Source organism: Montipora foliosa, chromosome 11 (assembly GCF_036669935.1).
Source record: "Montipora foliosa isolate CH-2021 chromosome 11, ASM3666993v2, whole genome shotgun sequence".
In the NCBI taxonomy this organism is placed as follows: domain Eukaryota; kingdom Metazoa; phylum Cnidaria; class Anthozoa; order Scleractinia; family Acroporidae; genus Montipora; species Montipora foliosa.
This window is the reverse complement of record NC_090879.1, coordinates 37,741,017-37,765,048: the sequence shown is the minus strand read 5'-3', so window position 1 is coordinate 37,765,048 and position 24,032 is coordinate 37,741,017. Positions and strand designations below refer to the sequence as shown.

The 24,032-nt window shown below is 37.6% G+C and overlaps 1 protein-coding gene and 2 pseudogenes across 3 annotated transcripts in view; all 3 read left to right on the top strand.

Annotated features, from left to right (window-relative positions):
- The window catches only part of LOC137977522 (CAP-Gly domain-containing linker protein 1-like), a 312,978-nt gene that overhangs the window by 141,124 nt on the left and 147,822 nt on the right, over nucleotides 1-24,032 (top strand). For all 3 annotated transcript variants that reach the window (XM_068824767.1, XM_068824768.1, XM_068824769.1), the window contains one exon: nucleotides 23,621-23,709. In XM_068824767.1, coding sequence (XP_068680868.1) covers nucleotides 23,621-23,709 — 89 coding nt within the window. The remainder of the gene's footprint in view (nucleotides 1-23,620; nucleotides 23,710-24,032) is intronic.
- Nucleotides 309-1,558, top strand: LOC137975410 (uncharacterized; annotated as a pseudogene).
- On the top strand, nucleotides 1,572-2,442 carry LOC137975409 (uncharacterized; annotated as a pseudogene).

The following is a 24,032-nucleotide window of genomic DNA, read 5'->3' as shown; positions in this document are numbered from 1 at the left end:
CTTGTACAATGAGAGCAAGTATCCATCACACAGAGTTATTGAAGACTTTGCAAAACTGAACAACCTTGACGGGGCAACCGTCAAGGTGTGGTTCAACAACAAACAGCAAAGAGATAATGGAGAACCTTCTGAAGCTTAATTTCTATGTACTGCTAGCTGAAAAGAATAAACCTGGAAACATCTGTTTACATTTAAGTTTGTTTTTCTTCGCCAAATACTGTTTTACAGCCACGAGATAATATCGATGAGTAATGGATGAAAACGCTGCACTCAATGACTAATCGATGCAATCGAGGACTAATTGATGACCGAAAATTTTGTGGCCTATCGATTAGTCATCGATTACTCATTGATCATCGGCAATAATCAGTGACTAATCAACTGATTACCTATCGATTACCTATTGATTATTCATTGATTTCATTGATGTCATTGATGTCATCGATTAGTTATGTCTGGTAAATGGTTAGAATGGAAGGGGGACAAAATAATACACATCACATGAAATCCAAATGAAATAATTTCCGTTATGGCAAACAAGGTTATTCGTGATTTGACACTAGATATCTGTGGTGGCTTTTTCTTGACTGTATCCGATGAATATACAGATATTACTTACAAAGAACAGTTAACGATCTGTATACCATGGGTTGACAAACACCTTGACCCCCATGAAGACTTTCTCAGGTTTTTTTAACATACCTGATATTGGTGCAGATACCACAGTGTCTGCCAGTCAGGATGTATTAGTGAAATTGCAGCTCTCACTACTGAACTGTACAGGGCAATTCTATGATGGTGCTAGCAACATGCTTCTGCACAAAACAGGAGTGGCCAAGATCTTCAACAGAAAGCTCACTTTACTTACTGCCATGGACATGCGCTAAGCTTAAGTGTGAAGGACACCACAAAGAACTGTAACTTACTGTCAAACACCATGGAAATGGCAAAACAAATAGTTAACGTAATAAAGGTTTCACCAAAACATGAAAAGCTACTTGAAGACATCAAAGAGGATCTTGAAGAAGCTGACTCTGCAGCCAAAGGTTGTGTTCTACAAGATGGATAGAATCCTGGCTAACTATTCTGCGTTTCTTCAGGATTGGAGCTTTTGCCTTAAGGAGAAACTGCAGTTGGATATACGTGCACTGACAGTTGGGTGCCAACCCCTAATGAACATCTTCGATTTATTGTTTGGTTTAAATTTGGGGGAGCATCCGTTTTCACACGCTGAAAATTTATTGAAAATGATGCAGAAAACAAGGATGTCAGCTGTTAGCAGACAATGAATCGCTTGGCTTACAAAAAAAGGTTCTGCAAAAGATGTGTAGTGATGCAAGCTTCAAATCTTTTTATGACTTAGTGTTAACAAATACTCAAAATCACCCCTCTACATTCAGGTATGTCAGAGCCAACCTTACCAAGAAAACAGTACTGGAGCAACATCATATCCTGCATTGATAAAAGTGAAGAACAGTTCCCAAAAGATACTGTCGGCTGGCCAACTGTTGGCCGACAGTTGGCCGAAATAGGTACCGGTACGTACAAAAATTGGTAGGTACAGTCTGGAGATGGATGTCTATTTGCTGTTTTTAACTTTTAGTGCTTTGGGTACATTTTTGGCTTCATCAACACTGTCGGCTGGCTGTTGGTAATGTGTCAGTATCATGTCGCCTGACAGTTGCCGAACATGAGAGCTCTTGTTCACCTTTTCCCCTGCATCATCCCATGACTGTTACAGGTGCATATACTTTGAAGATATTGACTTTATGGTGAATGCCATTGACCAGCGTTTTAGCCAGCCAAGCTTTTATTACATATCCAACGATGGAGTCTTTTTTGAGGTTGTTATATCGGAAGACTGCTCCACAGAGCTTAAGTTTCTTGAAACAAATTATGCTGATGATTTAGTTTCTGGAAGGTTGAAAGCCCAACTGGAAATGTTTTAAGTTTTGATAAATGGTTGATATTACATGTTTCAATGGCATTCTAGAGAAAATGAAGGAGTTAATACAGGAACCTGAGGAAAGCATTGGAAATGAAGTTGTCACAATCTGCAAGCTTCTGCTGGTAAATTCCCACAACCAGCACAGCTAGAGAAAGGTCATTTTCTGTGGTTCTAAGGTTAAAAACATGGCTCAGATCGACAATGACTCAAGAATGGTTTAGAAATATGACAGTGGTCAACACACGCAAAGAGAGAACCAACAAACTTTGCCTTGCTGACATGGCAAATGAATTTTCTGGTCATAACAGTAGTCAAAAAAGAACTGTCTGTACATTTAAGGAATCAGATTTCCTAACAATAAGCACATAAATCAGCCACAGTATTGTAATGAGGCGTTCTCTTACCGTATGTTACTTCCTCATTTGTTATTCTAAATGGCTGATGAATTGTAAGTATTAAATGGAACTGAGCTAGGGCCACTGATGTTAACTGCATTTCAAGACTGAACTATCACTTGACTTTTTGAAGCAATAAAGTATGTTAAGATTGCTGTGAAGTAAGGTTAGACGCATTTTAACCATTTCTAGAGTCTGCCCCCTCCCTTTGATTGAGATGGAGTGTCCCTCCCCCCCCACTTCAAAACTTCTCTGTGGGCCCTGATAATGACACGCTAATTAGCTTCTTGTAACAAAGGAGACTAATGTTGCGCATGCGCCTCATCACCCCGAAAATGCCTTGAGATTCAGTCAAATTCATTCAAAATGCGGGAACATGAGAAATGGTGGATGTAGTGCTGGTATCGTTAATATTCATCGCATGTTTCCAAAAGGACGGCACACAATGAATGCAAAGATGATAAGTCACTTGAAAGACATGGGCATTGCCTTATCTTAATGAGTGATACTGGTTCAATACAACGCGAAATACGGCGAAGGATCACAAATGAAGCGAAGATGCCGAGTCAAAATGCAGAACTGGCAATGAGCAGAGGATAGTTTTGCCTTCCTGGCATTGTTTTTCCTTATTTAAGAGACTTAAATAATCAAATAAGTCGGATTTAAATTGAAATGTGAGTTCACATTCAAAAATATGGGTGAACTGGCGTTTGAAGCGATGGAGTCGAAAAATGGCAGCCCACTGGTGAAGAACATCTAAATTCGCTATAAAGCTTCCCAGCCTTGAAATTTTTAACCACATGGTCGAAGTAGAGTCGGGAATTGTTCTGGAGAAGAAATAGGGCTGATTTTGAATCTTGAAGCGAACAGATTTAGCCAAGACGCAAGGCTTTACGTTACGAGTGCTCCAGATCATTTAAATTTCCTTGATAAAAAATATTTTAATTCCCTTTTTCCAGACTTTTGTCATAGGCAGTGATACGGGAATTCCCACTTGCTGCAGTAAGCCCAACAACCAAAGAAAGATTTGTGTAAAGAAATTGTCATTTAAAGTGGCAAGGTTCAACACAGCAGGTTTCGTGTGACACGTTGTTGTCTACAAAAGGGCTCCAAATCTTGTTATGATATCATCTCACTCTGCCCTATTGTGTCTTTGACATGGCACACTTTTACGTCTGAAAATTAAACCACTGAAAAAGCACTAAATTTGAAGCTTTTTTCAATTTGTATTTTGTCATATTGCCCTAAGCTGCGAGAGTTTCAAGTTGATGAAATGACGTGCACAAGTAATTCTAACTCATGCGTTCTCGTGGCCAAATCTTAGAAAATATTTCTTGATACAGGAATCACCTTTAACAGCCGACACACAAATATCAGAAGAATAATTTAAGTTAAACACTTTAAATTTAAAAGTAGCAAGGCGTGCGCAAGCGACCAGCAAAGTGAGCCTATTGTATTGAAATCTGTAACTTCGAGCTAGTTGTTTGTTGGAAGAACAGTCATAGGACGTCCCCTCAATGCTATCCAGTCATTGTGGATACATCAAATACTAGTTTTGCACAAAAATGTGGATATTGACACTGATTCGTAGTTAAATTATTTATTATTTATTTATTTACAATGCACTTACACGTTTTCTTGGTACAAAATTTACTCATCTCAGGCAAAGTATTATTTACATTTGTATAAAACTGCTTCAGGAGAGTGAAAAAACGAAACTATTACAGATAACGTAATTATATACACTATATCACCAATAGAAATAAATGGTATATCGTTAGCTATACTAAAAAGGAGATTGGCACTGATTCATATATAAGACATAACCAGGTAAAACATTAGTAAATGTAATCCATAATGTGAATACATTCAAGTTAACAACAATCTCAGAGAAAGAATAATATTATATTCTTAACTTTAAATAGTACTCAATCTACAGAACAGGATATCCCATTCAGTTGCAATATTTGGACTTATAATACTGGAGTACATACCAGCAAGTAAGGAAATCAGTACTGAGCAAAATAGTGTTCAAAAATTGCTTTTTTAAAAATGGATTTTAGATGCGCTGTTTCGATTATAAAGTGGAAGTCATTCCAAAAGTATTTTCCAATAATAGATAGGCAGAATTTTCTTACATTGGCTATAGCATGAAGAAATAAATACTGGAAAGATGCATTCTGAGTTGAATGAATATGTTGCTCCGAAGCCAGTAATATGGAAAAAATTACATGGCTTATCGCCACAAAGCCAATCATGCGCAAATAAATGTGTACATTTAGCAATATCGTGAAATTGCAATAGACCTGAGGAAACGTAAAGTGGGATGGGAGAACATCATTAATGATTCTAATAACTTTATTTTTGAATTTTATAAGCTGTGACAATGGATTTTCATAGTCACTACCCCGCAACATAGAGCCATATAGTAAATAAGCAAGTAATAGATATTGATTAGACAATGTTTACTGACAATGCTTAACCTTAATTATGACGTTAATTTTACATTAATTTTACTAACTTTGTTACAAATATATAGGGAAGATATCTGATGACAAGCATTGATGTGCCAACCACAGGAACAAAAGGCCCTTTGTTTCAACAGCCAGCGAGCCTCTGGTTGGCACATTAATGACAACAGGTAAACAATAGGTTGTTTTGGCATGCCCCACATGATGCCCCACATGATGTACAATTTAAACAAATTGCTATTTACAGGGTGTCAAGTGGGTAAAATGGTCAGAAAATGAGAAAATCGGGGTTTTTTTAACCTAAAAGTAAGAGCAAAATAGCAGCATTTGCATGTGAATAGGAAAAGTAATGGAAATGCCTAATTGAAGTCATGATTGAGAGGTTCAAAATTATTGTTTTTAAATCAACATGAAGTAAAAGCTTACTATACATTTTTCTCCAGCCATGAGCACAAAAAATAGATAATTTTTCCTGAAAAACCAGCGAATTTAAAAGGCTCAGAATAATAGGAAATAACAATAGCTTGCACATTCATCAACTACCTACAAGTTACTACAGTACCCTTATTATCTACCCTCCAATTTCAATCCATGGCGATTTAGTAAATCCTCCACACACGTTGCTAATTGTAACTAGTAGCAACTGGTGAAGAAGACGTTAACAACGATGGCATTTCGTATTATGTTTCTGTGGACAAGAAGGAACGTAAAATACACTAATTCTTTAAAGGACATTTAATAGGGTGCACTAGCTTACGGCTTGAGATTATAAACAAAACAGAAGGAATATCGAACTGAACTACCACCTCAGTCGATCTATGCCACGGACGAAAAATCTATCACGTGAAAGTGAAAGAAGACAAGACACCTTTGGTCGCCATTTTGTTTGTTATTTTGCTCGCTCGCGCGAGGGAGCGAGCGAGTGCTTGCACATGCAAAAACCTGGGTACAAGCAACACAATCAACCAATGAGACACAAGTCTCCTTTGTTGCTTGATGAACTAAAAAGCCTGAGAATTCATTAGGACTTAGTTAATTAATTTCTTTATGAATTAAGTTAGTTTAGATATTTCCAACGTTTTGACTATATTTACTCTTCCATATATAGATATGCCTCGAGATGACCAAATGTTCAGTATCTTTTTAAGTTGACGCAACTTTTCAAAGAAGTTTCTTTTACTGGCAAGTTCTTCATCATATGAAAAATATACACCCAAGGCGTATACAGTCTCGTCACTTAATTTTAATTTTAGAATGGAATCCTTTCTCTGACGCAATGATCCCAGCCAGTATTTGATTTAGATTGGTTTATTCGTAGACCAGAACAGTTCTCAAATTGTTGCAGCATGTCAAAGGGCCTATGAACAGACCGAATGTCTTTCACGAAAACCGTTGTGTCATCGGCGTATTGGGTTATCTTTATAGATTTATTTGGATCAATTTGAATACCCTCTATTTCCTTTGAGCGTTTAATTGCATTGCGTAGAATTTGTAATTTGTTTAGGCTCAAGGACTATGTTACCGTCTTCTTTTTTTAGCGAGGTTATGTGTTTCATCTTATGGTTTATTTTTTCTAGGTTGTACAAGTATTTATTATTCTTTTCACCGAACTCATACCATTATGCCTTACTATGTGTCATAGCTCCTTGTGTTTTTTTATTCACAATCTTTGCTAGTTTTTTTTTGGACTCGATCCATTTCAACTTTCATTGCTTCGCTAATGTTTAACCTTAACTTTTCCTGTAATTGGTTTAGTCGCATGAGCAAATCTTTCTCTTGGTTTCGTTTTTGTTTGGCTTTATTTTTAGCGAAAATTATTGTTGATGCTCTAATTTCCCTTTTGATTTTTTCCCAAAATAAGCCTTTGTCATTGAGATTGCAGTATTTGGCAACAAACTCAGGTATTTGTTTTATTATCATCTCCATGTAACACTTATCCATTAACAATAAATTGTTAAATTCCAAAATCCAGAGCCACTCTTTGTTTCATTACTTTTTAAAGACATTGACAGGGTTATAGCAGAGTGATCGGAAAAAACGTTAGCCACGATATTAGCATTTTGTATCGTGGATTCCATGCTTTTTGAAATAAAATGGTAGTCTAATCTGCAATAGATTTCTTGTATGGATTATTCCACGTGGATGTTTGCAGCTTCAGGTGTCAATGAGATTTTGAGTTCTAACTGTCTTCTTTTGTTCGAAAGAGCTCCCTCTGCATTTGTCAATTTCGTTCATAACAATTCAAGTCTTCCCCTAGGACTATTCTTTCCCGGGCATATTTATTTAAAACTGAATTAGATAACCCTCTAAGTAATTGCACCTGATGAGTTTGATCATTTAGAGCGTAAATATTCAGAAAAACGCCTTCTACCAATACTTGAGGAAGGATATATCTACCATTTTTCTCCGATATAATTTGCTCAATATTTACAGAAAGTTTGGACTTGAATAAAATCATTACTCCTCGACTGTGATTAGTGCCATGACCTCCAATCATTTTACCACCCCATTCTCCTTCCCACGATTTTAAGTTTTGCACAGAAGAGTATGTCTCCTGTAAAAATAGTACATCCGATCTTTGCTGATCGAAATACCTGACGTCGCTTGATCATCTTGTTTAACCCTCGAACATTCAAAGATAAAACACTGAAAGCCAGATGTACGTATAAAGTAAAATGAAACGCAATTTCCAGTCAACATATTCCATAGTAGACAATTGAAGCGATAAGCACTCAAATTTAGAGCTACATGTAGCGAGAGAAAACTTAAAGCAACCAAAACATTGACCAAAACAAACTAATTAAAAAAATATATTACCAAGCAAAAAACTACTTGATTAAATATTTGCATAATCAATCAAATGGAACATGAAAACAAAATTAAGGGTTTTTTCTCATATTCAAGTCAGTTTTAACCAATCACAAGTTTCATTTTTTTACCAAAATTGTTTCTCAAATGATTTTTATTTCCATTTTGGTTTCCATTTTGGTTTCCATTTTGGAAGCTACTTTGGAAGGTGCATTCATGAAGTGTGTTAAGTATTCATATAATCAAATGAAACAGGAAGTCAATGATGTAATACCACATGGACTTTATCGATGAAATGATGATTTACTCTTCTGGTAAAAAACATAGATTTGGTAAATTTTTTGGTAAATTTTCTGATAAACAGGTGATGCATGAAGCAAGTGAAACATGAAAGAATCCCCATAGCATAACATTCACAGAACTTTGTCGTCAAGCGGATTTGTTTTGTTAACTCATTCTATTTTGTAGTGACTGCAAGCATAACTTGTTATACCATTTTTGTGGATATAGGGCATGTCATCGAAGCATGACAATGTCACTCTATTGAACTCATAGCTTGCAAGTTGATGGTTGTTGTTTCTAATGGTTTTCATGGTATGATACATTTGTCTGTTATTAAATAGCGTTTGTTTGTAGTCTTTATGCTTGATATTTTTGTGAATAACAATCTTTTTAATTCCTTTAGCGGTCTTTCCGACTTGGTTGTCGCCTTTTACATATGAATACATTTTAGATCGTATTCCGATAAACTAAGTGATTGGCATGCCTGAAGTTTCATCTTTGAATTTACCTATAACTTTTTTGTTTGCTTTGTTGAAATATTGACTATCTTCAGGATAATCACTATTACCAAATTTATCTTTATCATTACAAAAGTCTTTGTAAATCAGTAGTTTCAATTTCATAACACAAACTATCAGTATCTGTGAATAATAATTTTGCTTTATTATTATACTTTTGTTTGATATAATTATAATGAAAATCATACCTTAGGTCTAAAATACAAATTCCAACATAAGCTGGTCTGTTTAGGGTTAGTGTTTCTTTAATCTTATGGATAGCCACTCGATTTTTGTTGAATATTTTACTGCTTACATAAGTTGGCTTTGATGTTAATTTAATCATTTTTTTTTTCATCCGTGACAAGTTTAACATCAACTCTTTTCCATAAATTTTGCGTTGTTTTTCCAAATACTCTGTTGTTCATAAGTTTACAACCTTGTAATTTTTCTGTAAGAGCTTCAAAATCAGCATATATCGCAAACGGCACAGGTAGTTGATTTTTTTCTGGCATTTTGATAGCTTGTTGTCCATTTATTTCAATACAAATTTCTTTATGATTAGTCAAAACTTGTTCAGAGCTGAAGCATTGTAGACAATACATTCACACATGCTTTCTTTCTTTGTGTTTTGTTTGTTTGAACATGAATTTATTGAAATATTTGATAAGTACATAATGTGTTGGTTTCTTCTGTTATTAATAATAAATTCATAAAATCTCCATACATTTCTTTTGATATATAAATAGGAAAAGGTTGTTTATTTTCATAACCAAATACATTGATGTTATTACTCTTTTGTTCTTCAATTTTGTTTATTTGTTTAATAGTTACTGGAAATTCAATGCCTTGATAATCTAAATTTTGAATAAATGCCTTATCTGATTTTTTTATTCCTTGAGGATCCTTGTTTTGTGGATTAAGATGCCTTATATGAGCCCATAAAAAGCATTTAGTATCGTTGTTTTTTAAGTTTATCAATCCTTTTGAACAATTACATAATTCATTTGGTAGTTTAATATAGCTATTTCAATAATAGTTGTTAATTTATCTCTAAATTTAAAAGGAGGTCGAATTATATTATCTTCATATTCGTGAATCATTTCTTTTACGCTGCGGCGTGGTGTTGGTATAGGTTTTCCTTTTATAGTCTTTCTATTTTGTTGTAAAATCAAATTTATTAGTTCTGATTTTGAAAGTTTTTCTAATTGTGATTTGTTCATCTATATTTATACTATAGATAAAAACTTTAATTTTTAGTAATTTTACAAATTTAATAATTTATTCAAATTATTATTTATATTTACAAAAATAATATTCTATGTTTTTTACAAAAAATGTTTATTTTCAATTTTTTTTTTTGTTTTAATGTTTTTAAATGACAATGTTTTCCTGCTAAAGTATAAAGTGTGGCCCAGTGGTTAGGGCGCTTGCCTCGAGATTCGGAGATCCCGGGTTCAAGACCCACTCTGACCACTCGTTGAATTAGATCCTGGTAGTCACTGGTTCAACTTCGCCGCTGCATTTGTAAATAGCCAACTGGTTTGCCTCCGGCCAGTTGGGATTCTGAACAGTTGTTGTTTCGTTGTGTTTCATTGGCCCTGAAAAGCTCCTATGGGGAGCAGTCAATTTAGTATGTATCGTCTAGTATCGAGGAAAACCATTCTTTATTTAACATATATTTTCTTTTAGATTCACAAATAGCTTGTGTTCTTTCTTTATCACTAGAATAAGTCATTATTAAAATATTATAATACTTTATATTTAAATAATATTTTCATTTTCATTTTCCTCGTCTGTACTATAAATGTAAAAATCATCATAACAAAATTCCTCTAAATATCGCTCACATAGTTCTTTTTTACATTTCATTAATTTGATAAAATAATCATGATCAGATTCTCTTTTTTGTTCAATAATATTCACTAATGCAATCTAAAAAAGTAATAAATTTTTGATAAACATGATTTTCATCGATTAAATTATTCATTATATTATAACAGAAAAATATGTATTATATTCTAATCATAAAATTACAATTTAATTTTAAATTAAAATCTTTTTTTAGTTTTCTATCATAATACTTTAAATATTTAAAAGAAATTTCAAATTTTTTATTTATCTTTTGTTTAATTTCTCTAAGATATTTAAATTTATGTTTAGAAATTTTTACTAAATAATTTTTACTAAATAATTATAAAGTTCATTGTACATTTTAAAAACAATCTGATCATTCATGTATATATATTATATTATACATTTTAATTAAAACAAAACGTTTTAAACATTTCAAAAGAGTGCTGCAATTTTTTATATGTTAATTTGGAATTTAAATCGTCTTTTCGTCTTTTCGTCTTTTCAAAGCATTAACATAACTAAAACAGCAATCATTTAAGACCTGAATAATTTCTTTTAAACTTTTCATATATATAATATATATTTAGATTTTATTAATTTTCAGTATCTGATGAAAAATATTCTGTTTCTGTTTCATAAGTATTATCTGAATTAACATCAAAACTACATTGAGAATCATCAATAAAGCTGTCATATAAATCATATCGATCTAATTGACCATCGCTTTGATAATCACTTTCAAATCGAGATGCATATAAATCAATACTTTTAGAACTCATTTTACAGTACTGTGCAAAAAGAATGCAAAGGAATTTCGATGAAATTCACTTATTGTTCGCTCGAAAATTTCATCGAAGTTTCGGGGGAAGAGGTGTGATTTTTCGGCCTGAGCCACAGGAAAATTCAAACGCAAGACGAAAATTTGTAAATCTAACAACAAAATTTCGGTTGGAGTTCGCACGTACTGAAACGAAAGTTCAAGAACTTTAATAATCGAAATATCTTAATCCTAAAGCCGCGGCTACGTGAACGATGTTTTGCTCACGCCGGTGATGCAATGTTTTCAAAGTTTGTCGCGTCGATAGGGCGCGATGAAAATCCCAAGTGTTGCCACCCTTGAACTGGCAATGCGACAGCAGAAAAAGTCGTTGAAAAAAATCGGCAGTTCAAGGGTGGCTACACTTGCGATTTTCATTGCGCGCTGGCAACGCAACAAAATTCGAAAAAATCGCATCAGTGTAGCAAGCCAAAAATTGCTCTTGTAGCTGCGGCTTAAAACAAAATTTTGTAGTGTAGGGTCGTAGTGTTGGTTAGCGTTTCCATCTTAATGAATGAATGGAATCAACAACTGTACTCTTCTCTCAACCTTGATTGTAAACACGAGAAATAACATCATTGCCATAGCCATTTTTACATACCAAACCTAACAATTCTTCTTGGTTTTCACGTCACGCAAGTACCACGCAAAGAAAAAATAAAATTGCTTACCATTCAACAAATTAAGTCAAGAATTTGAGATGTTGTAGGAAGGTAATAAATCATGAGCATGTCAAAGTTTTAGGGCTGTGCGATAATCCAAACTCGAGTTATTTGGCAATACACTTCTCTCAACATATTGGTAATTCAGAACTCGAAAACACATCGCCCGGGGAATCGACGTTTTCGTGACATGTTTCTTAGAAGCAATCCAGATGTCAGGGATTGTAAAAACGCTTCCTTTACCATGACTAATCTTCCCGCTTAAATAATTTTATCGAACGTTATCTTCTTTATGTAAGCAACAATCACCCTTTATTGTTTTTAATTTTGGTCTCTTGTGAGAATCGGCTCATGAAAGCGACCAGCTCTTGTTGGGACCACTCTCACAAATTCCCGGCTTGGTCACTTATGATAGCTTTGACTGGCCTTTTTCAAACCTTATCTTAAATGTACAGTAAAAGGCAAATGCTGACTGCGAACTTTTGATAAGCACTCTTGAAATCTCGCTGTGTCAGGACGAAATTTCTCTATGTTACAACGAAATTTCGCTCAAATATTCGCGCGGGCGTTGCGAATTTTCATTTTGATTGAAACAATAGGTGTTTCGAAATTTCAACAAAGTCCGAATGAAAATTCGTTTCGCCTGAAATTTCATTATATTTCGTTGAAAAGTAGCGAAAAGTGCCGAAAAGCCCGAAATTCATTTGCATTCTTTTTGCACAGTACTGTATATTATATATATACAGAAAATAATTCTATATATCCGTCAAATCCTTAGTTCGTATCCAAGAATTATCCAAGAATTAAAATCATTGCTATATCCTTTCCAAGATACAAGAGCTTGTTGATTCTTATAATCTCTTTTTATAACTTTATCAATTCTAAATACATCTTGTTTGGCTTTTAATAATTCAGGCTCATAAAAACTGCTATGTATCTCTTCATCATTGAGATCTTTTACATGTAGTTTGTAAGTGATTGGGTTAGTGTATTGAATCTTATCAACTGTGAATACTTCAGTGCAATTTGGTGTATAACCTTTGTCAAAAGTCTTTCTTTTATATTTGCTAATTCGAACCTTATCATCAATTTTAAATTTTGGTTTCTGTTTTGATGTTTCCATAGCACCATATAAATTGAAAAACACTATTCCTTCATTTTTTTTATTTGAAGCTTCTGTTGGTGTCATTGTTATTGAACTGTGTTTAGTGTTATTATACTGTTTTAATACTGTAGGAAGCATGTCTAAATATTGTGTGTTACCTTGTATAGTAAATTGTTTCCACATTTTGTTTTTAATATTCCATCTTTCAACTACATGTACACTAGATTTTTCTTCATTTTCTGTTGAATAGAGTGTTATTTTATTCTTAGCTAAGTGATCTTTTACATGTTTGTTATAAAACTCACTTCCTTTATCAGTCCGTGATGTTAGTTTTCAAGCCTTCCAAAAGGGTTTAATTAAAGGTATTGTCCCAGTAGCCAGTCTTGCCAGTAAACTTGTGGAAGCCAAGAAAAACAAGGCCCAATCCATTTTGGTGGCAGATGCCTTCGATTTGGCTATTGACGCGCTAATGCTTTTGGGGAATTCAGTGTTTGAATTATCGATGAAACGTAGAGAGATGCTGAAGTCGGAGGTTGCTCCAGGGTTCAAATCCCTTTGCCGTGAATCCCAACAATAACAACCATGTTATCTGGGGACGAGTTGGCCCAGAGGATAAGTGTGAACTCATCCAAGTGTAAAAGTCATGGTCAACAGTCAAGCCAACCGTATAACAAATGGCGTAATTATGGAGAGAATCGTTCTTCGGGTCACAGCAGAGATTGAAGAGATTATTCTTGAAACTCGAAGCGCCGGTATAACCACAAACCTCATCGAGAGCAGCTCTCCCCGAAAGCGGATCGCAGGAAAAGCAATCAAAATCAGGTTTAAGCATTGGCAAGAGTTGTGAAGTTTATCCAAAGGTAGGTGGATGTTTGAGAGATATATTTTCTCTATTCTGGGACAGGATTTAGTCTGATCAATGGATAAGAGATGTCGTGCATGGCTAGAAGATTGAGTTCAAAAGAGACCCAATTCAATACAAATGACCTAAGATAATGCCTTTCTCTCAAGACGAGAAACAATGTATTTCAGTGGAGGTTGGAAAATTGTTGGGAAAGGGTGGGATAAGACGTGTGTCTTTTGATCCCAACCAATTCCTATCGAATCTATTTACATCTACTATTAATTTGAAACCACTGAACTATTTTGTAGAATACCACCACTTCAAAATGGAAGGCCTTAGTTCTCTTTTAGATTTAATTAGACCCAATGACTATATGATCAGAATGGACCTAAAGGATGCGTACCTATTGGTCCTGATCCATGCTGATCACTCAAAATATTTACGTTTTGAATAAACTAATTGAAAGAGCTTTGGCCACTTTACACCACTCTAAATGATCTATTCAGGAAGTGGCTGAGGTCATTCGATTGATTGTATCTTCATTCCCAGCCATAAAATTGGCGAGATTACACTATCGGCATTTGGAATTTTCTAAAATCAATGCACTGGAACAAAATTTGAATAATTTCGATGCGGCATGCTCGCTGTCTCAGGGGGCCAAAGATGAGCTCGAGTGGTTTTCAACTAGGTGTCATTTGTACAATGGCACATCAATTAAGAAGCATTCGTCAATCATGGTGTTGACTACAGATGTGTCTCAATCAGGTTGGGGTGCGACGCACCAACATGCATACTGAGGGGTAAAGGGCAGGGTGTCGGGATCCACTGAATGGCAAGTGGTCGATGGAAGAAAAGAAACAACACATCAATCGGCTTGAACTGCAAACGGTTCTGTTAGGGCTTCAAAGTTTTTTCTCCTCATCATGCGGAGGGAATGTAATCAAAGTGTTTTGTGACAACTCAGCTGCGGTTGCATATGTCAACAACATGGGTGGGAAAATAGTGTCCCTGGATTGCATAGCTTATTCCATTTCGGAACTTTGCTTGTCGTTTGACTGTTCTTTTGAAGCCTTTCACGTTCCTGTAGTTCAGAATGTATGCGGCAATAGGTTATTGCGCAAGCATGAAAGCAGCCTCGAATGGAAACTCCATCCTACAGTCTTTAAGTGGATAGCTGAACGTTATTTTGCTCCAGACGTTGATTTATTTGCATAATGCTTAAATTATCAAGTGGGCTGCTATGTTTCATGGAAACCATACCCAGGCGCATGGGCGGTGGATGCGTTTTCGGTAGTTTGGTCTCGTTTGAAACCTTATTTATTTCCTCCTTTCAGCCTACTGGGCAAAGTGTTGCAGAAACTGAAAGTGGAAGAAGTTCCAAGCGCGGTTGTGATAGCTCCAGATTGGCCGATGGCCCACTGGTTTCCTCTAATCTTGGAGATGGTAATCAACCGACCACTTCTGTTACCCCAGTGGCAGACGCTGCTGATCCTGCCCCAGTCAGGGCAGCTGCATCCGCTGAGGAAGTCTCTTCGCCTAACCACATGGAATTTATCAGGAGTCGATTGGAAGGTGAACGAATTTCTTCAAGGGCAGCCACATACATTTTGGAGTCATGGAGAGCCGGCACAGGGAAGCAGTACTCGGCGACTGTAGGGACGGTGTGTGACTTTTTGTCTGACCAGTTTGGCGAAGGCAAATCATACAGCACAGTCAACTCTTACCGGTCAGCTCTGTCAGGCATGTTGGTTCCAGTAAACGGACGACCTATTGGAGAACACCCACTGGTAGTTCGGCTGCTGAAGGGCATGTTTAACGTGTGCCCCCCAGTTCCGAGGTATAATGGCACTTGGGATGTGAACATTGTGTTGAAGTTATTGGAGAACTGGCATCCGTTAGAAACACTGGAGATGAAGCAAGTAACCTTCAAAACTGTGGCTCTTGTGGGCGTAACATTTTACGCAGAGCGGAACAATCTCTTCTCAGAGTTAGGATGGGTCAAACAGTGAACAAGATCAGTAATTTGAAGAAAAACCTGGATGATTTCACCAAAAAGATCGACGATCGGTTACCAGGAAAACGAGAGGAAGTGACGTCATTTGTGCGGAGTGCGCAGATGCGGTCTCACGAAGGCAAGACAGCAAAACAAATCCCAACGACTCATCAATGTTCGAGACAAGAAAAAGCAATCGGACAATAAGGTAAACAACAGCTTAGCTAACGAATGTATATCAAAATGGGTTAAGAAGTGCTTTGATCATATTCTGTTCTCAAGAAAGGACTGAACTTTGCGGTGACTCCACGTCGAGTCCCCATTGTTGATATCGTCACGGTTACTGAATCAGCATGCAGGCAACTCAACAACAGCGATGCTAACAACCTTAGGGCCAAGGTGTTGAATTTGTTGCAACACAACGACAAGGTGAAAGACCAGAACGTGTCAGACGAGGAGAGAAAGGCCATGGATGACCTGAAGAAGGACGACTCCATCATGATTCTGCCTGCTGACGAAGGAAGAGTCACTGTGGTCTTGAACAAGGAGGAATACCACATCAAATGCCAAGCAATCCTGTCCGATATCAAGACTTACAAGAAGCTGAAAGCAGACCCCACTAGCAGATACAAGAAGGAGTTCGCCACAGCCCTTAGAGACCTCAAGGACTGCGAGGTAATCGACTATGCCCTGCAATGTAAACTGTACCCCATGTGTGACCAGTCCCCACAGGTCTACGGTCTACCCAAGATCCACAAAGTCAACTGCCCACTACTCCCCATTGTGAGTTCAATAGGGACGATCTCATACGAAATCGCCCGCGATGTTGCCGATATCCTGTCACCCCTAGTCGGTAAAACTGAGCACCATGTCAAGAACTCCTAAGCCTTCGCCGAGGAAGTGAGAACCCTGCATACCGCCCCAGACGAAGAACTCAGGTCTTATGACGTCTCAGCCCTTTTCACCAGCGTTTCCAGTGACAAAGCCCTTGTACTGATCCACAAGAAGCTCGAGGAGGACGACATCTTGAAGGATAGGACCCCCATGGCCCCCAAGGATGTTGTGACTCTACTCGGTTTGTGTTTGAACTGTACATACTTCCTGTACCAAGGTCAGTTCTACCAACAGATCCATGGAGCTGCAATGGGGTGCCCAGTTTCCTCCATGGTGTGTAATCTGTACATAGAGGACTTTGAACAGAAGGCCATCGCAACCGCTGCGCACCCCCCTACCTGGTGGCGGCGGTATATTGACAACACCCATACGAAACTAAAGAAGGCCTACGCCCAAGAGTTCACAGACCATCTCAACAGCATAGATGATGACATCAAGTGGACCACCAAGGGAGAAGTTGAGACCCACTCCGAAGACAACAACACGCAGAGAGCCCTTGCGTTCCTGGACACTTGGTCCGTGATCAATGAGGATGGTTCCATAAATACGAGAGTCTACAGAAAGGCCCCGCACACAGACCAGTACCTCAACTTTGAGAGTAACCACCCCTTGGAACAAAAGAGGGGAGTGGTTAGGACCCTGGCCCATCGCACGGAATCCATCGTCAGTGACCCTAAGGGCAGAGAGGGGGAGATTGATCATGTCAGGACTGCTCTGAGCTACAATAGTTACCCTAGTTGGCTTCTGAAAGACCCTAAACAGCCCGGTTAGGAACAACAGCCTTCAAGCCAAGCCGTGACACTACCATCATCCGGCACCAGCAAGAAGAAATACCCAGTCGTCATGCCGTATAGCCGTGGGTTCTCTGAAGAACTGAGAAGAATCCTGAAAGGCTACAACAACCCAGCCTACTTCAAACCATCTAATACCTTACGGCAACTACTGGTCAGGCCTAAGGACAAACTGGACAAACTCCAAGTCACGGGTCCAGTTTACCACATTCCATGTGAGGATTTTCTGGCATCTTACGTAGGAGAGACAGAACGGTCTATCAAGGCCGATTCATGGAGCACAGACGCCCCAGCTCCTCTACTTGCGAAGTGTCCAGGCACATACACACTACTGAACCAGGACGTTCCATCGATATTGCTAACACAGAGATTTTGGAGGTTGAATCGAGGTGGTTTGAAAGAGGTGTTAAGGAAGCCGTCTACATTCGGACTCTATGCCCTTCACTCAAAAGGACAGAGGCCGCCACAACTTGTCCCCCATCTGGACCAACCTCCTCAGGAACAGAGGGAGGGGGGCGCTCGGAAACCTTCGAATTTCCTGCCTACTTCCCCCTACCAGGCAAGGGCCAGATGCCTACTACTCAAACCCATGTTGACTGGGCTGTACCAGTACTGTGATCAGCATCCACTTGCCCCTTGAGGTACAAGGAGTATCAACCATGATTCTTGCATTGGGAACTTGTGATGAGCAACATACATGATGCTTCTTTACCACTATCCCACTACAGACAGTATCTCAGGACAACAACAGTCTTTTCTGCAACCCTACTCTTCAGCACTCTTCGTGAAGGTGAGTTGCCAGGTCTTAAGGGCAGGACTCAATGAACTGCTCTTTGACAGTTAAATCCTTCAATCCATAAGTTCGATCACTCTTGAAAGAGCCAGTGAGAGAGTAGCTGGATTGTGTTCATGCATGTGCAAAACCTGGTGAGGAGTATTAAGCCAGCGTCTTCTAGGGATAAATTAACAAACATAAGAAGAATGTGAGGAAGCTTTGGAATTTGAGTAAATGCTTGTTCAAGTATAAGAAGTTATCAATACAAGAAATGCTTCCCCAAGCTGCCTACAACAACAAGGCATTTGTGCTGCCTTCAAGCCAGATATAACACTCAGATCCCATTTAGTGCAACCAAAACACATTATCCCTACGGCAAGACGAGGTGGTGCAAGCTATAGGATTCCATGTGAATGTGGTAAACCTACATTGGCGAGATGGGTTGATCTTTGCGGGAGAGAATCAAGGAACACGATAATGATAATAATAATAATAATCCGGCGACCACCCACTTTGGAGTTAAAATATATTGATTTTTACTCGCACTGGAATGCACAAAGAGTGAAGGAAACTCCCCTCATAACACTTCACCCCCCATAACATAACTATTGAAGCCAAGCACTGTGATACGTATTGAAGCACATAATCAATCGACTTTATTGCCTGAAGAAGACTAGTAGTAACAGGTTCGAAACTTTGCAATCTACAACCTAAGTGACCTCATCATTGTTGTCATTGTCGTTTGATTTAAGGTCTACTTTGTTTTTTAATCGTTTTTTCTTTTGTAGCAACTAGGTTTTAGGATTGTCTTTTACATGTACGTTATACATGTGGGTTTAGGGCAGCATATGTTGATTATTGTTACAATTATAGTTACCATTATTACTGTTATTAAATGCAAGGAAAAAGCGTAAGAATATCGCAATAATGTGACGTTTGATCAGACCTGTATATGACGTCGTAAAAACTTGACACAGTAATTCATTCAAGAACTACATCAAGCAATACAAGACCAGAGCATACCATGGTCTTTTACACCCCCACTCTCATATGCAGAATTCATGGGTATTTTTAGGTCGTGTGCTATTGGGAATAAATATTTCAACAGCAACCAGCCTTAGGTTGAAGCAGTTAAGGTTTTTTGGAAATAGTCGTTAGCAGACTTAATCAGTGTTGACAAGTTGAGGAATAAACGGCATAAACAACAGCAGTCACTGTGTCAACCTAGTCTGATAGAACACGAAAAAACCCAACAAACCTCAAATGCTTAATCCCATGGATCATGGAGCCATAAAAAGTGGAAGCCCTTAGACAGCAACGACAAGGACCAGGTTGCTGACCAGCTTTTTTCGTTAAAACAATGGTTTGCTGGGGGTGCTCAGTCTCGCGGGCTCAGAAAACCTGGTTTTGGTCATTGTTATTTAAGGTTTTTCCATAAACGTTTCCATCATTTACACTTTAACCTAATCATGACTTTGGTTGTCACACTTTGTTTTAATGAGTGTAATGACATTTTGGGGCCATTTCAAGTTGGTTTTCTTGACAGAAGGACTTGTTTGATTTGAAAAATGCTTATTTGGAAACCTTTTAGCAAAGCTCCATGTGTGCCGAGCACCATAGTTAAGAAAATAATTTTATGGTAACCCATCGATGCGAGAAGTTTTGGTTTTATAGCCATGACATCATCGCTCGTCCATACAGCCACCCCTCCATGTATGCCAATGTGACCAGTATCATGCTAGTTTACAGCATACATCTTTGATATTGGACATCCATGTTTTGATCAATTGACACCTGTCAAAACAAGGTATCTGTTGATCAGTATCACGTATCAAGCTAAGAGCTCACTGAGGTCAATTTTTTTTTTTAAGTTGACCACTGACCAAGTACGGGTTTTCGATTGGATTGTAGGCTCTACCCAGTTTAAGTCACCTAAACATAAGCGAGACTTCATGTTTTGCGCGCTTTCTGTGGCTCAACTCGCCTACACGGCCATACTACGTCAACTATTTAACAAATAGATTCCATGTTGCCGTGCATCTGTTCAGTAATAGATCACAGATGACGTCAAAATGTGGTAAGATGATGTTCTTACCACATTTTGATGTCTTCTGTGATCTATTACTGAACAGACCCACGGCAACGTGGAATCTATTTGTTTTATATAATAAAGAATTAAACTTTATTCGCATAAAAGCTGATGGTGACGTCAATTGTGCGTCTGTCCTCTAATAGATCATAGGCAAGAACCAATCAAAATCCGTGAATAACTTGGGTTATTATATAAAGTTACACAGTGAACGTTTTTCATGTTCAGTTGGAAACGGTGTGGAAAGTGCTTTGTTTCTGCATTTTTCGCTGGTTACAATCCAGTTTGACATATCATGATAGCTGTGGTCAACACTGGCGGCTACGTAGTTATTCAAGTCAAACATCGGAGGGATATAAACTTAAAGCTGAGGGTTTATTTTTAATTTGCTTACAGCTGCTTTTTTCTCTGTGTTGCAATTTTTGGTATATCTCTAGACACACTGATAAGTTTACATGATGCCTGGAGAAACGAAACGAAAGGAGAGCAAAAGAGAACGACAATGACAAAACAGAATACCAGTAACAGCTCATACTTAGTGGAAGAAGTTACTCAAGGAATTCTTTCCTTGGGTACTAAACCGTTTGTTATATTTATGCATGCGTTATTAATCGGTTTCTCCTTTGTTCAGGAATGAAACTCAAATTTTCATTGCCAACTTGAATTAAATAACAATTATCTGTACTATTTTGGATACAAAGATAAGTTGAATTGTTTGTTTGTTTTGCTTTAAAATGCGAGCGAACAAGTGCTTTCTTTTTCCGTTGGCCCAACTGGTTTTCAATGTGCCTCAAAGGTGACAAGAAAATTTTGCCCTTATATTATAAACATGTAATCGCAATGAGTTCTCGTAAAATTAGGGGGAAATTTAACTCGCTTGTGTTGTCAGAAGTTTGTGTAAAACACCTAAGGGTAATTTAGTGTTGGAGCGGATCTTGTTTGAAGTTCATCCTTTCTTGGTTGCATTGCTGTATTTTGCAAATTCTGGTTCCAAGCCAAGCTGGCGTGTTTCAATGTTTTAAATCAAAATAAGAATGATCTCGTTTTTAGAAATAAAGTGGAATAAAGTACATCAGTAAAACTCTTTTTTTGACCTTGAACTGACAAAGTTTTTAGGTGGTTTCTAATTTTAGCGTGATTCCTATTTGCTGGCTATTGACATTTGACTCTGAAATGGCTTTTTTCCTTCTCCATTCACTCGCTGAGGGTGTGCTTGTTTTCTTTTAAAACTTGTGCGGTTCAACAAAAATTCATTGCCAAACTGGTGAATTCCAAAGTAAATTTCATTCAAAAAACCGATAGCCCCGGGGGGGGTACTCCCTTATAAGGGCTTAATGGGGACGTGCGGCCAGCCAGGGTATGTTTTTCGGGATTTTTGTCTTGAACAGGGTATCGAATTTATCATTTTTTGTCTTAATCAGGGTATCGATTTATCAATTTTTGTCTTAAACTGGGTTAAATGTCTTAAACGGGGTATCAAAAATCGGAAAATCAGCGATATTTATCTTAAACAGGGTCAGGGTATGAGGGGCCGCGCTGCACCTCCCCAACCAGGGATACATCGAGTACCCCCCCCCCCTCCCCCGGGCCGATAGCGCACTCGTTGCTTTGTGATTCATGCGATATCAGCAGTTTTTAGCGTAAAATTTACTATGGAATTCACTAGTTAGGCAATAAATTTTTCTACAGAAGAAAGCAAAGAAAATGATTTAATTATTAAAGCAGCAACCAGAAACATCAAAACGCAGACAATTCAAAACCTTTTATTTTTACTAACCCTACAGGAAGTAAGATTAAATAACCAGGGAGCTCCGCTTTTAGGCTTGGCTAAATCTTTATATTATGTAGATAAATTTTCTGCGGGTTAAATACTGCAAAGCGAACTCTCCCAGCTGGCATGGCACCATACCATTCCTGCAAAACAGATTTTATATGGAGAATTTTTCACTTACCATAAGAATATGTATATTTTGGAAATAAGAAGGAACAGAAAATGCAGCACACCTTTCTCTCAGCATTTAATTGTATTTTTGGTTGAACTATAACTCAGACACGCCAAACATATTACCTAAGAACTGAATTAAGATGAGTTAGTAATTGTTAAATTCTGTAAATGAAAGTAAGGAATACGCTTTTCCAATGATTACTCGGGGATACTGAAAAACAAAGTTGGTGCATTGGTGCTCTACCACTTACATGTACTGTAGCCTTAAAAGACCTGTGGGAGCTTGCCTGTTAAACTAGGTGTGTGTGACAAATATTTGCTATATTGCTAGGAATGAAAGATGTGTAACCCCAGAAATTGAAATGAAGAGATGACTTGACTATATGGAGGAGAAAACCAAACTGAACCTACAATCCTGGACAAAATTGTTCTGACATTTTCGTTTTATTTTTCCTTATCTAAATCTTCTGAAAATGACTAAACTTGAGAAAGTTCTAAACTGCTTTTGTCCAGGATTGTAATTTAATGAGGCCCTGTTAGGGGTAAATTCCGACAAGCGACATGGCCTTGAACCGGCGACATGATAGCCACGAACTGGCGATGACCGACAGACTATTACAACGAATTAGTGAAAGCGACACAAACGTCAAGACTGACCGACAGCGAATTTCAGAATTGTGAATGTTCGGTGGACTGCGGAACATTTGCGCGTACACAATTCGTCGTAATTACTTAATAATGATGTCGATAATGTCCTTCCTCCTGGGTTGTTATAGTTACAGAAAAGCACGGTCTGACAACTAAATCACAGTTGAACTCGGAAGAAATATTAGACTCTTGCACTACCACAATTGTAGAAACGCTATTATACATGTAGCTCGATTGCTTTGCCAGATTAGGCCCTTATTCACTTGTATAGTTTACTAGATGGAATTTCATTGACTTAAACAACTATTCCAAGTAGTCTGAATAGGTATTAAACATTGAAAAAGGTCTCAAAACCCTGGGCTTAAAAGTACTAAAGATAGAGGCCGTATGTTCCATTGGCGTCGTTCCAGCGAATGGGGATTGTCAGAGGGGCAACAAGCTAAAATTTATTAATGAAATTCAGACAGGTGACACAAGAATGTTCCGAAATTGCGGCGTAGCTAGCTGTGAAATTCAGACGGAGGACATGGGCACCCCCCCTAACAGGGCCTCTTTAATGTCTAGCTCCCACAAGTCTCCTCCCGTATACAATATAGCTCAGTGGTGGAGGATCCAAATTAGTAAACGGAAGGTTGCAGGTTTATTCGTTTTCGTAAAGGAGCAGTCAGATTTTTTTCAAGTATACCCAAGTCACCAAATGGAAAAAAAAAAGAAAACATCTGTTTAAAGATTTGTTTGTTGTTCGAAGGTAGTCCCTTTTCATAGTAAACTTTACACTCAATTTTCTCTTTTACGTCAGGAATCGGATATTGCAGTATTGGCGAAGAATTCTGGAGAGAGTTCTCAAAAGCTGGTTCACCTGAATGAACAACTTAGGGAAAAAGACAGGTAAGAAGATTTTGTGTCTAAACTGAAGTGAAGGGAATGCATTCTTAATTCATTCCTGTGTAAATGGCTATTGCTGGGAATGTGGGGACAAAAAACAAGTCTGCAGACTGGTCACAGTCAGTAAACAATAATAGCACACTTCCCTTTGGCTTTGTTTTGTTTGCCTATAAACGTTCTAATATGTCTTTGTAAGCCAACATGAAGTTTGGCTTCAGATTTGAAATACTGCAAGTCAAATTTTTGAGTGTTATGTTGACCATTGTGAGCTTGATTCTGTTGCCCCTTTCTCAAAGAGCATGTACAAAAACCGAAATGAGAACTGT